The sequence below is a fragment of the Myripristis murdjan genome, chromosome 18 (assembly GCF_902150065.1).
Source record: "Myripristis murdjan chromosome 18, fMyrMur1.1, whole genome shotgun sequence".
NCBI classification, from domain to species: Eukaryota; Metazoa; Chordata; class Actinopteri; order Holocentriformes; family Holocentridae; genus Myripristis; species Myripristis murdjan.
The window spans coordinates 7,901,394-7,913,808 of record NC_043997.1 but is presented as its reverse complement, the minus strand read 5'-3'; the positions used below and the strand labels follow the sequence as shown (position 1 = coordinate 7,913,808).

General features: G+C 42.5%; 1 protein-coding gene across 4 annotated transcripts in view; it reads left to right on the top strand.

Annotated features, from left to right (window-relative positions):
• The window catches only part of col4a5 (collagen, type IV, alpha 5 (Alport syndrome)), a 70,236-nt gene that overhangs the window by 24,592 nt on the left and 33,229 nt on the right, over nt 1-12,415 (top strand). For all 4 annotated transcript variants that reach the window (XM_030076067.1, XM_030076065.1, XM_030076066.1 and 1 more), the window contains exon 2: nt 11,048-11,104. In XM_030076067.1, the coding sequence (XP_029931927.1) occupies nt 11,048-11,104 (57 nt within the window). The remainder of the gene's footprint in view (nt 1-11,047; nt 11,105-12,415) is intronic.

The window sequence follows — 12,415 nt, the reverse complement described above, 5'->3', positions numbered from 1 at the left end:
AGAGAAAGAGGCTGTGAGAAAATGTGTGTGTGTGTGTGTGTGTGAGTGTGTGTGTGTGTGTGTGTGAGAGAGAGAGAGAGACAGAGTCAGATGGTGAATATTTCCTTCTCCAGTATGTTTTCCTCTTTGCTTTCTTACACAAAACCTTCTGTTCTTGTTAATGGCTCGGATCCGAATCACTTTCCTGTGTTTGTATCTGTGTGTGTGTGTATGTGTGTGTGTGTGTGTGTGTGTGTGTGTGTGTGTTCATGCGTCCCCCGTGCCTTTTCGCGAGCCAAGCGTTCTCAGCAGGCTCCCGTCGAGCTAGTGGCTTTAACATGTGTCGTTCCGCTCTTCACGGCTGCAGCGTCACCTCCAGTGGCTGGAGCGAGAGTTTGAATTGGCTCCGATGAGCGGCAGAGCGTTTTACCATCGGCGACCTTTGACCTCCAGCTCCGTTTACCGCCGCAGCTGAGTCAGCGCTGACATCCATACGTCGAGCTGCGTTCACACCGCAGGCTTTCACTTCTGAATCGCTGCCCATATCAGATGTTTTTGTGTTTGTTCAGATCCAATAGGGGAAGTAAAGTGCATGATAAGAGGGCGCTAAAAAAGAGATTCACCTCTAATTCAAAAAAGGGATTTTACTTCTTTTTGTGAAGTAATTTAGTCTGTTACCTACATAAGAAATGTATTTTTCATTCATTCATTCATTCAACCTTTATTTGGTTTCGGGGAATCATTGAGAGCAAGCCCTCGTTTACAATGATGCCGAATGTGCAACAACCATAAAAAACAATACGGAATTACAATACAATAACAAAAACAGAATAATACAGGGATTAAAACAGAATAAAACAGGAACAAATTTATTTTGATTGAGCCTTGACTGTCATTTCACCAAAACCTCTCCAGCTCTCTCGGCTGATTGATGTGAGGTTCACTTTTGTTGCTGATGAATTCTGATTTCAGGTTTCAAAAACAAGTTGCATGTCAAGTTTAATGCCTCGGAATCTGATTTCCCACCACATGATCACATCAGGTTCACATCAGAATTGGGAAAAAATTGCATCTCAAATGTGCATCTTCCAGCTGCTCACACGGATCAGAGGTGCACGGCGGCGTTTGGTGTGATGTCAGATAAAACCCGAAAAACATTCGAATAAAATGATGTTCCAAAATCAACAAATGATCACGATACGATTCCACTGAAAGACAATTAGATTAATATTGAGTTGTTTCCCAACCCTATTTAATATAGTTACTGAAAATGTGAATATAAATTGAGATAGTAATTAAGGGACACATCACGATACTTAAGTCACAGTATGACAGTATGGTGATTTTAACCATTTTGCTATATGTTGAGTATTACAATAACATACATTGTCATTCACTACCTTTTTTTCAACTGCAAGTCCCTAAAGGAAAATTTTGTCAGCATGTTTTTATCCAATAAGATAAAGTTTTCATTCTGTTCATGTCACTTCAGTCATTTTTATTGCGACTTGTTTGTGTTTTAAAGCGACTTTGGGTATTCTGAAAAGTGCTATACAAATGTCATGTATTATTATTATTATTATTATTATTATTATTATTATCATCATCATTATTATCACCATCATCATCATCATAATAATAATAATAATAATCAATAATATTTAAATAATATTTAAATAATAATAATAATAATAATAATAATAATTATTATTATTATTATTATTATTATTATCATTATTATTGCAGCAAAGAGTCAAGCAGACAGACCAACTCTGTCATAAAAACCTGCCATAAATGTTGCATCGATACTCGGAGATACAGTATCAATACTTGGCATACATGTATTGATATAATATTACCACACACAGTATTGCAGTACTGTGGTGTATTAATTTTTTCCCCCACCCGTGATGGTAGCGTGTTTGTATTAGTGGATGAGCCTGTTTGGAGAGTCCCGGTGCAGTAAGCCCCGCCCATCTGGCGCTCCACACGGGGCAAAACAAACAGGAGAATTACTTGTAAAACATTGGGGGACCCTGGTTGGACATGGCGGTGGACTGCCTGGTGCCCCCCGAGCCCCCGAGCCCCCGAGCGCCCTCCCTGCAGGTGTCTGTCAGAGTGAGGTCACGGGGTCGCTCTTCATTAGACTCAATGAAAAGAGAAGAAAGAGAGAAAATTCCTGCGTCGGGGAAGAAAGAGAATTCCTGGGAATTTGGCTCAGTGGAAGGAGGCACGTGTTACCGTGTGTGTAGGCCTATGTGTGTGTGTGTGTGTGTGTGTGTGTGTGTGTGTGTGTGACATGGGGTCCATCAGTCGGGAGGTCTTCCTGCTCTAAATAGAAAACACACACGGTTCGATTTTTCCCCAAAAGTGAAAATATTTGGTCGGTGTTGAGCACCTTGAAGTGGTGAGAGTCCAGCTGTGATGAAAGTGGTGCAACACAGCCACTCAGAGCCAGGAACGCCAGAGAAAACACACACACACACACACACATAAACACACACACACACACACACACATCTCGCTTTCAAGGCTCACTAGTACTTACTTTGGATAGGCTTGAAGGAATACTACAACATTTTGGGCAAAACACCAATTTTCCGACATACCCAGACTACCCATTTTCTCCAATGGGTAGCATTTCATGTTAGCTTAGCATAAAGACTTGAAGTCTATGGGAGTTGTTAGCCTGGCTCCCTCAAAGTGAAAAAAAAAAAAACCTTTGTCAGAACGAAGCAAGACTGCACACTCGTAGTCAGGACTATGTGCGCTCGTATGCGCTCTTCCTCTGTTTCTACCACACACACACATGCACACACACACACACACACACACACACACACACACTGTGATACTGATAAGATTAGTTGTAGAGTAGTACTTAAAATGCACCAAAAATGTTTAATTCATATCGTTTTCTGCTTTAATCTGCTTTACTGTGCATGTGTGTGGTTGCAGCATGTGTGTATGTGTCTCTGTCAGTGTGTGTGTGTGTGTGTGTGTGTGTGTGTGCAGTCCTGCTTCGTCAGCAGTCTGTCAATCAGTGTGGATTTGTTGTGTGAGCGTGTCGGCTCCTGTATGAGAGTGCGGTTACCGACTGCCAGCTGCGATCATCACTGGAAATGAAAGTTTAATAGCTGTGGTGCCGCGGTCAAATCGGGGCTTGTTGTGTGTGTGTGTGTGTGTGTGTGTGTGTGTGCATCACTCCTGTGCATATTAAAGAGAGAGCAACACAGATAGTCTGCGTTGGTTTGCCTCTGTAGCCGTGCCAACTCTGTGTGCATGCATGCATGTTTGTTTCCATGCATCTGTGTGTGTGTGCGTGTGTGTGTGTGTGTGTGTGTGTGTGTGTGCAAACCAGGGCAGGGCAGTGTATAGGTGTCTAATCATCAGTCTTTGATGAGCTGGGGAATTCCAGTCTCGCCAGTCTAATCCCCGGTTGCATGCCTTCCGCTCGTCTCCCCCTCCTCCTCCTCCTGCTCTTCCTCCTCCTCCTCCTCCTCCTTACCTCATCCTCACCTCTTCCACCTCCCTGATCGCTCCACTGTGCACACACCTTTCTCTTTTATGCGCTTGATACATGACACACACCGTATTTGCGACATCATTTGAGTGTTTTAAGCGGCAAACCTCCACCTCAGATGTTCTTACACCGTCACATTTCATCAATCTGTGATATTTAGAGCTGCAACGAACACATTATTTCCACTGTCGATGAGCTGTTTGGTGCAGAAAATGTTGAAAAATGTTTCGTTTAGCGACAGAAAGTGAGTATAGTAAGAGATCCTTCATGAAAAACCCCACCTCTCGTCTCGCCGTGTCGCATTTCAGTCTCTCTGTCCTCCTCTGCGATGGATTTCTGTCTGTATGAAGATGAACGTCGGTGCAAAGGCCTCGCTCTTTGATCGCGAGGGACTGACGGCAAAACCTCAAATATTACCATCGCTGTTTTAGATTGTTGGGACGTTTTCCTTGCTATCAGAGCCACGATAAATCAGCCTTTTGTTTAATCTGATGCACTTCCTGTGGACGCAGGATGTTCGAACGGGAAATAAAAGACAGACGGATGATTCCCAAAGTTACAAACCAATGGGCGATCAGCTGAGGAATGTTTTTATTGGGTTAAAATGTTTGTTCCCGCCCACTGGTTCAGCACGTCGTGACCATTGAGAATGCACTTTTTTCAAGGAAGAAGACGTAGTTCTAGGATTTCGATATTAAGAAAACCCACAAAAACATCAAACATGAGTAAACTCTTTGGTGTTTATTGCTGCTATTATACTACAAGTTCCATTGTAGCTGCGCTGAGAATATGATGATATGACTTTGTGCTGTCTGCATTTGGCCTGTAGCTGCAGGAATAAGGAAAATACACCGCCAAGCAGCAACTGGGCACTGCACTGCAAAAACTCAAAATCTTACCAAGATTATTTGTCTTATTTCAAGTCAAAAATGTCTTATTTCTAGTCAAAATATCTCATTACACTTAAAATAAGACATGATCACCTCAGAAGTAACTTGTTTTTAGACAGTTGTCTCTTGTTTCAAGTGAAAATTTGCTTGAAACAAGTGAAAATTTGCTTGTTTCATTGGCAAAATTTGTTTCTTGTTTCTAGCTAATTTTCACATTTCAAGTGAATTTTCACTTTTTCTACTGGCAAATTTTGCCAATGAAACAAGCAAATTTTCACTTGTTTCAAGCAAATTTTCACTTGAAACAAGTGAAAATTGTCTAAAAACAAGTTACTTCTGAGGTGATCATGTCTTATTTTAAGTGTAATGAGATATTTTGACTAGAAATAAGACAAATAATCTTGGTAAGATTTTGCGGTTTTGCAGTGTGAAATGAACACACGTCACCAATAGCTGTTGGTATTGGTGATAAAATGGTTTGGATTTGTTTCGGTTTCTTCCTTTAACCCTCGAGCTGTTTTCCACTTTGCATCCTATAATTAGTGCAAGCGAGAGCATTTGGATGTCACTTTAGGAGGCTGTCGGTGTGACCGGGACCTTCCACGGCTCTGAGCTCAGACTGTTCACGTCCCGACATCCGGGCAGGGCGTCCAGGTCGGGACTGCAGACGCCTGAGCGCCGCTGTTGGCTCTCGGTCCCGCGCGGACCTCCGGTGGCGCTGACTGAGCCGGCTCGGGCTTGTCCCGCCCGCCAGCCCTCGGTCCCCTCCCTCACCCTGAGGGGGGCTCGATAATGGAAAGGTGGGATGGAGGTGAGGACAGAAAAGAGAGAAATCACAGCGTAGGAAAAGAGAGAAAACAGCGAGAGGGAGTGAATGGGAAAATTAGGTAGAGGCCTGATAAAAGAGGGTTGGGAGAGAGAGAGAGAGAGAGAGTGTGTGTGAGAGAGGCAGAGCGATACAGACAGAGGGAGTGGGGCAAATATCTGGAGCTCACTGACCTTTCTAAGTGGATTACATGCCCCGTCAATGCTGCGGGGGTAATCGAGAGGGTAGAGAGAGGGAGTGGATGGCAGAGAGAGAGAGAGAGAGAGAGAGAGAGAGAGAGAGAGAATAGAGGTATGGGAGGATCTGGCTTTCACACTGTTTGCAGGCCGTTTTTTGAGCCGCTCACGTTCAGCTTTGCTCACTTCAGTCTTTATTGAAACCCAAAGGGCCAAAGATCCTCAGTAAATAACAGAGCAGATCTCATAATGCAGCACAGCACTGCAATATAATAATAATTTTTCTTATTCCTTTCATAGGAGCTCATAATGTTAAAACTGCTGGATAATGCAATAACTGCTTCAGAATGTAATCAAAACCATAAATGGAACAAACTGCAAAACATTATTACATCAAACAACCTCTTCCAGTGATGTAACAATACTACTTAGAAACTTAGCCATGATGTAATAGCGTGAGTTATGACATTCGTTTGCAAATGATTACATCACTAGTTAACATTATTACATCACAAGTTAACATTATTACATCACAAGTTAGAAATGTGTCTCAGTCAAGCCGTATGAAGCCATATTTGCCAGATGATGTAATGATGTAGGGTTATTATAGAATAATGTATTACAAGAACAGCCTTATTTATGTGTTCAGCCCATTTTAGAGTGAATTCTTATCGATTTTTAAAAACAGTTGGTTCATAACCACAATTAGAAACCAAAGTTCAGTTCATGTTGCAGTGACTGTGAGAGTGGCTCTGCATTAAAGAGCATTAAAGAGTCTTCTGGCTACGAGTTTGGTGTGCAAAACTGAGTTTAACTAAGTCAGGGTCGTTGTTTTATGTCTGATGATGACTCACCCGGATTTTCCCCACCGGCTTAACTTCAGCTGGATTTGAACTGGCAACCTGTCGGCCTTAAAGTTACTTTACTGGTCCATTACGGGGTGTCTGCAGGCCCTTAAAACAAGTCTTCAAAAGTCTAAAATTCAGTTTTATGATCGCTAAATAGCTGTTATAAAACTCTAAGCCTACCGCTGAACCTAATACTGTCTTTGTAGTGACGGTCTACACTTAAGCTGTTGGCAAAGTGTGAACCTGAACGCACCTTCCAATATCGATTTTAATGACCACAGGAAACCAGACTATTCACTTTAGCATCTTTAGAGAGAAATCCACAAAATAATCCTAGGACTTAACTGTTCCAAATCCTGTGGAAAGACAAAGAAAAGAAGTCCTGGTTCTTGCTGTCTAAGCGAATCATGTAAGCGGCAACATTTTCCGACCTAAAACTGACCTGAGCACAAGACTCAGTAAATACGACTCACCTGCAATGGCCATTTGGATGAGAAAAGGATGTTTTTTTTCCAAAATTAGTCTTAGTTTTCGATGCAGTTTGTCTTAAAAAGGTCTTTAAAAGCCTTAATTTTTACTTTATGATACTTATAGACACCCCGCATGAGGTTACGGGGTAAAACAATAGAGGGAGTGAGACTGGAAAGGAGGTCAGACACGTTCATGTGATGTTGGAAGACGTGGAGGAGCTGGATGATGTTTGGTTGCTGCACTGTGGCCCCGGAGAGCGTTCACGTGTTTAACTCATCTCGACGCCCACATCCAAAATATTCGTGATATACGAATGAATTTAGAATCAGCCGTCGGTCAAGTGCAGCAGATGTTGCTCACTTCTCATAATCAGGCTTGATTGTGTCGATGTGAAAATAAGCGGCCGTCTGGATTTGCAATACCGCCGCCCGATTCGACATCTGTGGACTCGGCTGCGGCTTTTTTTTTTCCGCCTGCGTTGACACGATTTCACAATTGACGGCGCCGAGTGGGAGATATCAAAGCCTACCAAAAAATTCCCACGTGTCCCACCTGTCATAACCACCAGGAGGCTGAGGGGGAACAGTTTATCCCAGCTGACAGGTTGTATTTACAGAAAATCCGAGGTGACGTGAACGCAGCATTGTCTTAGAGAGGCAAAGGTGGGCGGACAGCTGGGAGAGCTCTGTCGTGGTGGGCGCAGAGTTGAGCCGGGTGGCGCCCTCTAGAGTGAGAAAAGGTTCCCCCCTTTCCTTCAGCTGCAACTGCCAATGTGCTATTGAGCAAGGCAGTTTTTTTTTTTTTTTTTAATTTAGTGGAGGAGTGTAGCGGCACAAAGTGTACAAAGTTACTGTAGGAACAAGTGTGCCTCCTCCACGCTTCCCTGGCTAAAGGAAAGTCAAAAACAAGGAATAAAAGAGTGTTAAAAGAGGGATGAGAGCAGACGAGAGAAAGAGAGAGAGCGAAAGAGAGACAGAGAGAGAGAGAGAGAGAGAGAGGTGAATAGACTGCAGGCCTGGGCGTGGGAGAGCAGACTGCATTGAGCTGAAGCAGACCAGAGGCTAATCTGGACATCCAGGGCTTGTAAAAACACCTACACACACACACACACACACACACACACACACACACACACACTTGACTACCCATGTGCAAATTTATTTAGGCTTGTGTGTGTGCATGAGTCAGTGTCTGCCTTGCCTTTAACCCCGCTACCCTCTGGCCTCGCTCACCGTTTGCACGCTCTGCCGTTTGGTGTGTTTTTATTTTTATTTTTTTTTATCTGCACCTTTAAAACGACCTGAGTGTTTACGTCTGGTGAGAGTAGCCTCAGTAGGAATCAAACCCCCAACTCCGCCCGCCTCAATGCCTTGCTCTGCCACCATCTGCCCATCTGTCCACCACATCGCCACTGTCAGTCTGTCAAAATGGACACGGGTGTGAACATGGAGATCTGTCAGGCTGTGGTTAACACCTGCTGTATAACTGCACACACACACACACACACACACACACACATGTGCCAAATGTCATGTACACACATACACACACCCACACACACACACACACACATGTCTAACTCCATCTGGATGGTGGCAGAGTTATAAAGCAGTCACAGAGCATAGGAAGACATTACGTTATATTTAAGCAACAGATTATATAAAAACACTACAATTAATTATTAAGAACGAATAAAAACGAAGAATCTGAGAGATGTGGCAGATTTTTTTTTTTTTTTTTTTAAATGACTTAAAGTAGAGTTTTAAAAGACCAAGCTAATGTGGCGGTTTGTAAAATCAAATTATTACATTAACCAGCAGTTATGACCTCATAATGGCTCACAAACGTATTTATGTTTCATTTTTTATGAGGTCACATTTACTTATGACATATTGATTATGATATCGACCAGTAATGTCAAAACCGGAAGTATCACATTCTTAATCTTACAAATGATTTCATCAGCCAATATGATACACCCCTTGTGAGCTGATAAACACCAGATGATGTAATAATGTGATGTTATTTCATGATCCAGCAGTTGATTGCATGATTTATTACATTTTCAGCTAGGGCTAGAACTGATGATGATGATGAATCGATTAATTTATTCAATTAATCGATTCATTACCTCTTTTTTCTTTCAATTCTATGAGTCATTTAGTGTGTTATGTGTGGGAGGCTGCTTTCTTAGTCTGAGCAGCAGCCATAAAAACCCAAAATATTACTTTTGTAATGACATGAACAGAGGAAAGTAAGGTCATCTTAGCACCTCGGTGATCTTAATGAATAGTTTCCACTTGTCTGGTGAGGCTTTACCTTCCTGCTGGGTCAAAGGTCGCGGTGATATAATGTTGTCAGTGAGAGTGCAGAGAGGCCAGCAGGAAACCCGATGCTGCACACACAAAGTGGCAAAACACACATTACATAGGCATCTACTGTAACTTGACACAGACACACACACACCCATATGAGTGCAGGCGAGCATACACACACACACACACACACACACACACTCTGGCCCAGACACATACACACTGAGCCACAAACTTTCACTGGTTGAGATTTTGTCAGAGGAACCCCCGGCTCAGAAGATCCTTGTTGTTGGATATAAATTGATACAGAATTCAATTTTAATTTAAACTAAGAAATAACAATAAGCTGACAGAAAGCCCTACAGTGATTATAATAATATTATCCCTCTGTCCCATCCAATTCTGTGTGTTTTAATGCAACGTTTTGTGAAGGTGAGGAACTTTCGGGTGGCTCATCCCTCCTGAAGTGAAACACCAAAATGCATCTGTGCTTTTATTCGCCTTAAAGCCCAAAGTGGCAATTTGTGCACAAAATGGTGGAGCTGATCTACGTGAAGATCAGGGCTTTAAGTAATTAAGTTGTGAGTATGATATATGTAGTTACACTGTACATTATATAATTAAACGGCAGATCAGGGAGTTTCTCTGCCATGTTGCTTCAGTCTTTTTAAAGTATCTTTCCTTTTCTTCAAAGTTGAGATGTTTCCTTTTTCACTGCATTTTGTTGCATCAAGAGTTTATAAATTCATTAATTTACCAGGCTGGTACCATTGGGATTAAAAGCCTTGTTTTTAATTGAGTTCCTGAACTACTTCACCTTGCCTCACTCTGAAAACTCTTTTTTTTTGTTTCTGTTTGTCTTCTTTGGGACAAAAAACATGCCTTGTATCGCCTGTCAGCTCTGCATTTTCATGGAGATACATTTGGACCCAGCATGTGTTGTTATTAGCGTATCTTGTGCATCTGTGCTGTCTTACAACACTGCACGCCGGCTAACAAAACAGAAATACCGGGTACAGACAGAGAGGAGTGCTGAGCTGTCTGCCTGTCTGGCCTCTCTCTCTCTCTCTCTCTCTCTCTCTCTCTCTCTCCCTCTGTCTTTCTCACCCTTTATCTCTCCCTCTCCCTTTCTCACAACCTGACTGCCTGGCATGCGTGCAGTCGATGCCCGTCTGGCATCCACTGTGTCAACAAGCATGGGAAAAGTTAATCAACAGCTTGGCACTCCCCTCCCTCCTTTTCTGCCTCCGTCTGCTGGCCTCCACCCCTCTTTTCCAGTATTTTCACTTTTTTAACGCCACCGCTTGAGCTCGGGTTGCTTTTCAGCGAGCAAGTGGACATCTTCGCTGAGAATGCTCGAGCGCTCTTGGAGATAAAGTTGTTTTATTTGAGATAAACAGCTTGTATTTGTGATTAGGTATCATGGTGTTTGGTCCACGCTGACCTTGCACTCATCATCTCATCATCAAACAAACCAGAAGGAGAATCTAGTGTTTTTTTTTTTTCCCCCTTGATTCTGTGGGAATTAATGCTTACATGAAACATACCTCAGTGGAATAGCTCGATAACCAAGCGCCCTCTAGTGGTGTGAGTGGTTGTGGTGGCTTCAGAGATGTGGCATGTCTTAAAAGAAGTTACAGCAAAATGAGAGAAAATGCACAAAGGAAAGAGCTGCAAGAAAAAAACTCACAAATAAAAATAATAATAGAGAGTGTTTTAATAGATTACTATAGATTATTGAGACTAAAATCCTTGTGCACCTGCTCTTTTTCAGCAGCAACCCGCTCCACACATACAGTTTTACATATTAATACCTGGGAGCTGCCTGGAAGAGGCCGTCTTCCACTGTTAGCCTCTGCGTGCCTCTATGTGGTCACTTTGTCTACAGAGCTCGAGGGCAGACATTTTTTCTAAGACCCCTCTGGCTGGTGTTATTTTAACAACAAACACATGCTCATCTCTGTCTCTCTCTCCGTCTGTCTGTCTGTCTGTCTCTCTCTGTCTTGTTCGCTCACTCAGGCTTGCCATGGATGTGTGGGATCCAAGTGTGACTGCAGTGGAGTAAAAGGAGCCAAGGTAAGCAAAAGACACAGTACAAACACACACACACAAGCCCACATGAACATTCACAAAATGTCTAATACACACTTAAGGGAAATACACGTGTTACTTTGGTTCCATGCAACCGGCATCTTATTTGCACTGGAAACCATGAATGTTCTATATGGGTTTGGTCAAAGACACTCCAATAAAAGAAGAAGATGCATTATCACCAGGGCCAATTGTATGAAAATGGAGTCTGCTTCCTGCCTCCTAAGACAGGGGTTTTCAACTAGTGGTCCACAGCCCCCTGGTGGTTTGCAAAGGTATTGTAGGTGGCACCTGACCATGTATTCTGTAATTGGGTTTGAATGGTGAAAGTCCACAGAGTTTAGAGGGTAACTAGACTGTTTTGTAGATTCTCGAGGATGTTTCACTTCTCTTCTTGACTTGTTAGTGCCAACGACCTGGACAACGTCCCCACACAGGATTAAATACATGAGATGCCCCACCGGTCTGTCAGAACTGAAGACGCTTCTTAGATGAGAAGTGAAACGTCTTTGAGAATCTGCAAACAAGCCCAGTTGACCTCATTTGAAATCTGTGTGGATAACCATGACCTGGATGACTGTTAACCTCCACAGACTATGGTGGAAGCAATTTCTTTCTACAGATTTCCGTATTTTACTTCTTGTTCGCGAATAATCAAATTCATTCAAATATACAAAATTTAGAAAAGTCAGGGTGACTTCTTTGCATGGTGGTGACAAACAGCACCCATCTGGTCCTTGATAGCATGCACTCTGCAAAAGTTGGAATGTGTAAATATATGCCTTGCATACACACATATGCCCAAAAATATCTTCTGACTGACTAGCATCTAAAAATAGTTAATTGATCATGCTGATGAAAAAGTACCAGTTACCAAAAATACCAAAAGTGTCCAATATTTATCTCAGGTCCTGTGAGATACAAGAATCAGTCATAATCTGTACATAAATATGTCTTCTTCCATTGGAGCGAACAGGCTGAGGACCTTCTGCTTGTCTCCTGGCAGCAGTATTAAACCCATGTGATACAATAATTGGAATTGGGGCCGTCTTGCGTATACATCATCTCCGGTTTGGTGCCATGGCAACAACAAAAGTTTCAACCTGCAACTAATTTGCTAAAAGTTGTACTGTACAAAGTCAGCCTTCGCGTGACAGCAGCACATACTGTATGGTCACATGTAGTCAGGATACAAATTGGGGGACAGTTTTTTTTTTTTTTTTTTTGGGGGGGGGGGGGGGGGGGGGAGAATAATATGAATGATTAAAATAATTTTTGTTAACTAAACAAAGACCA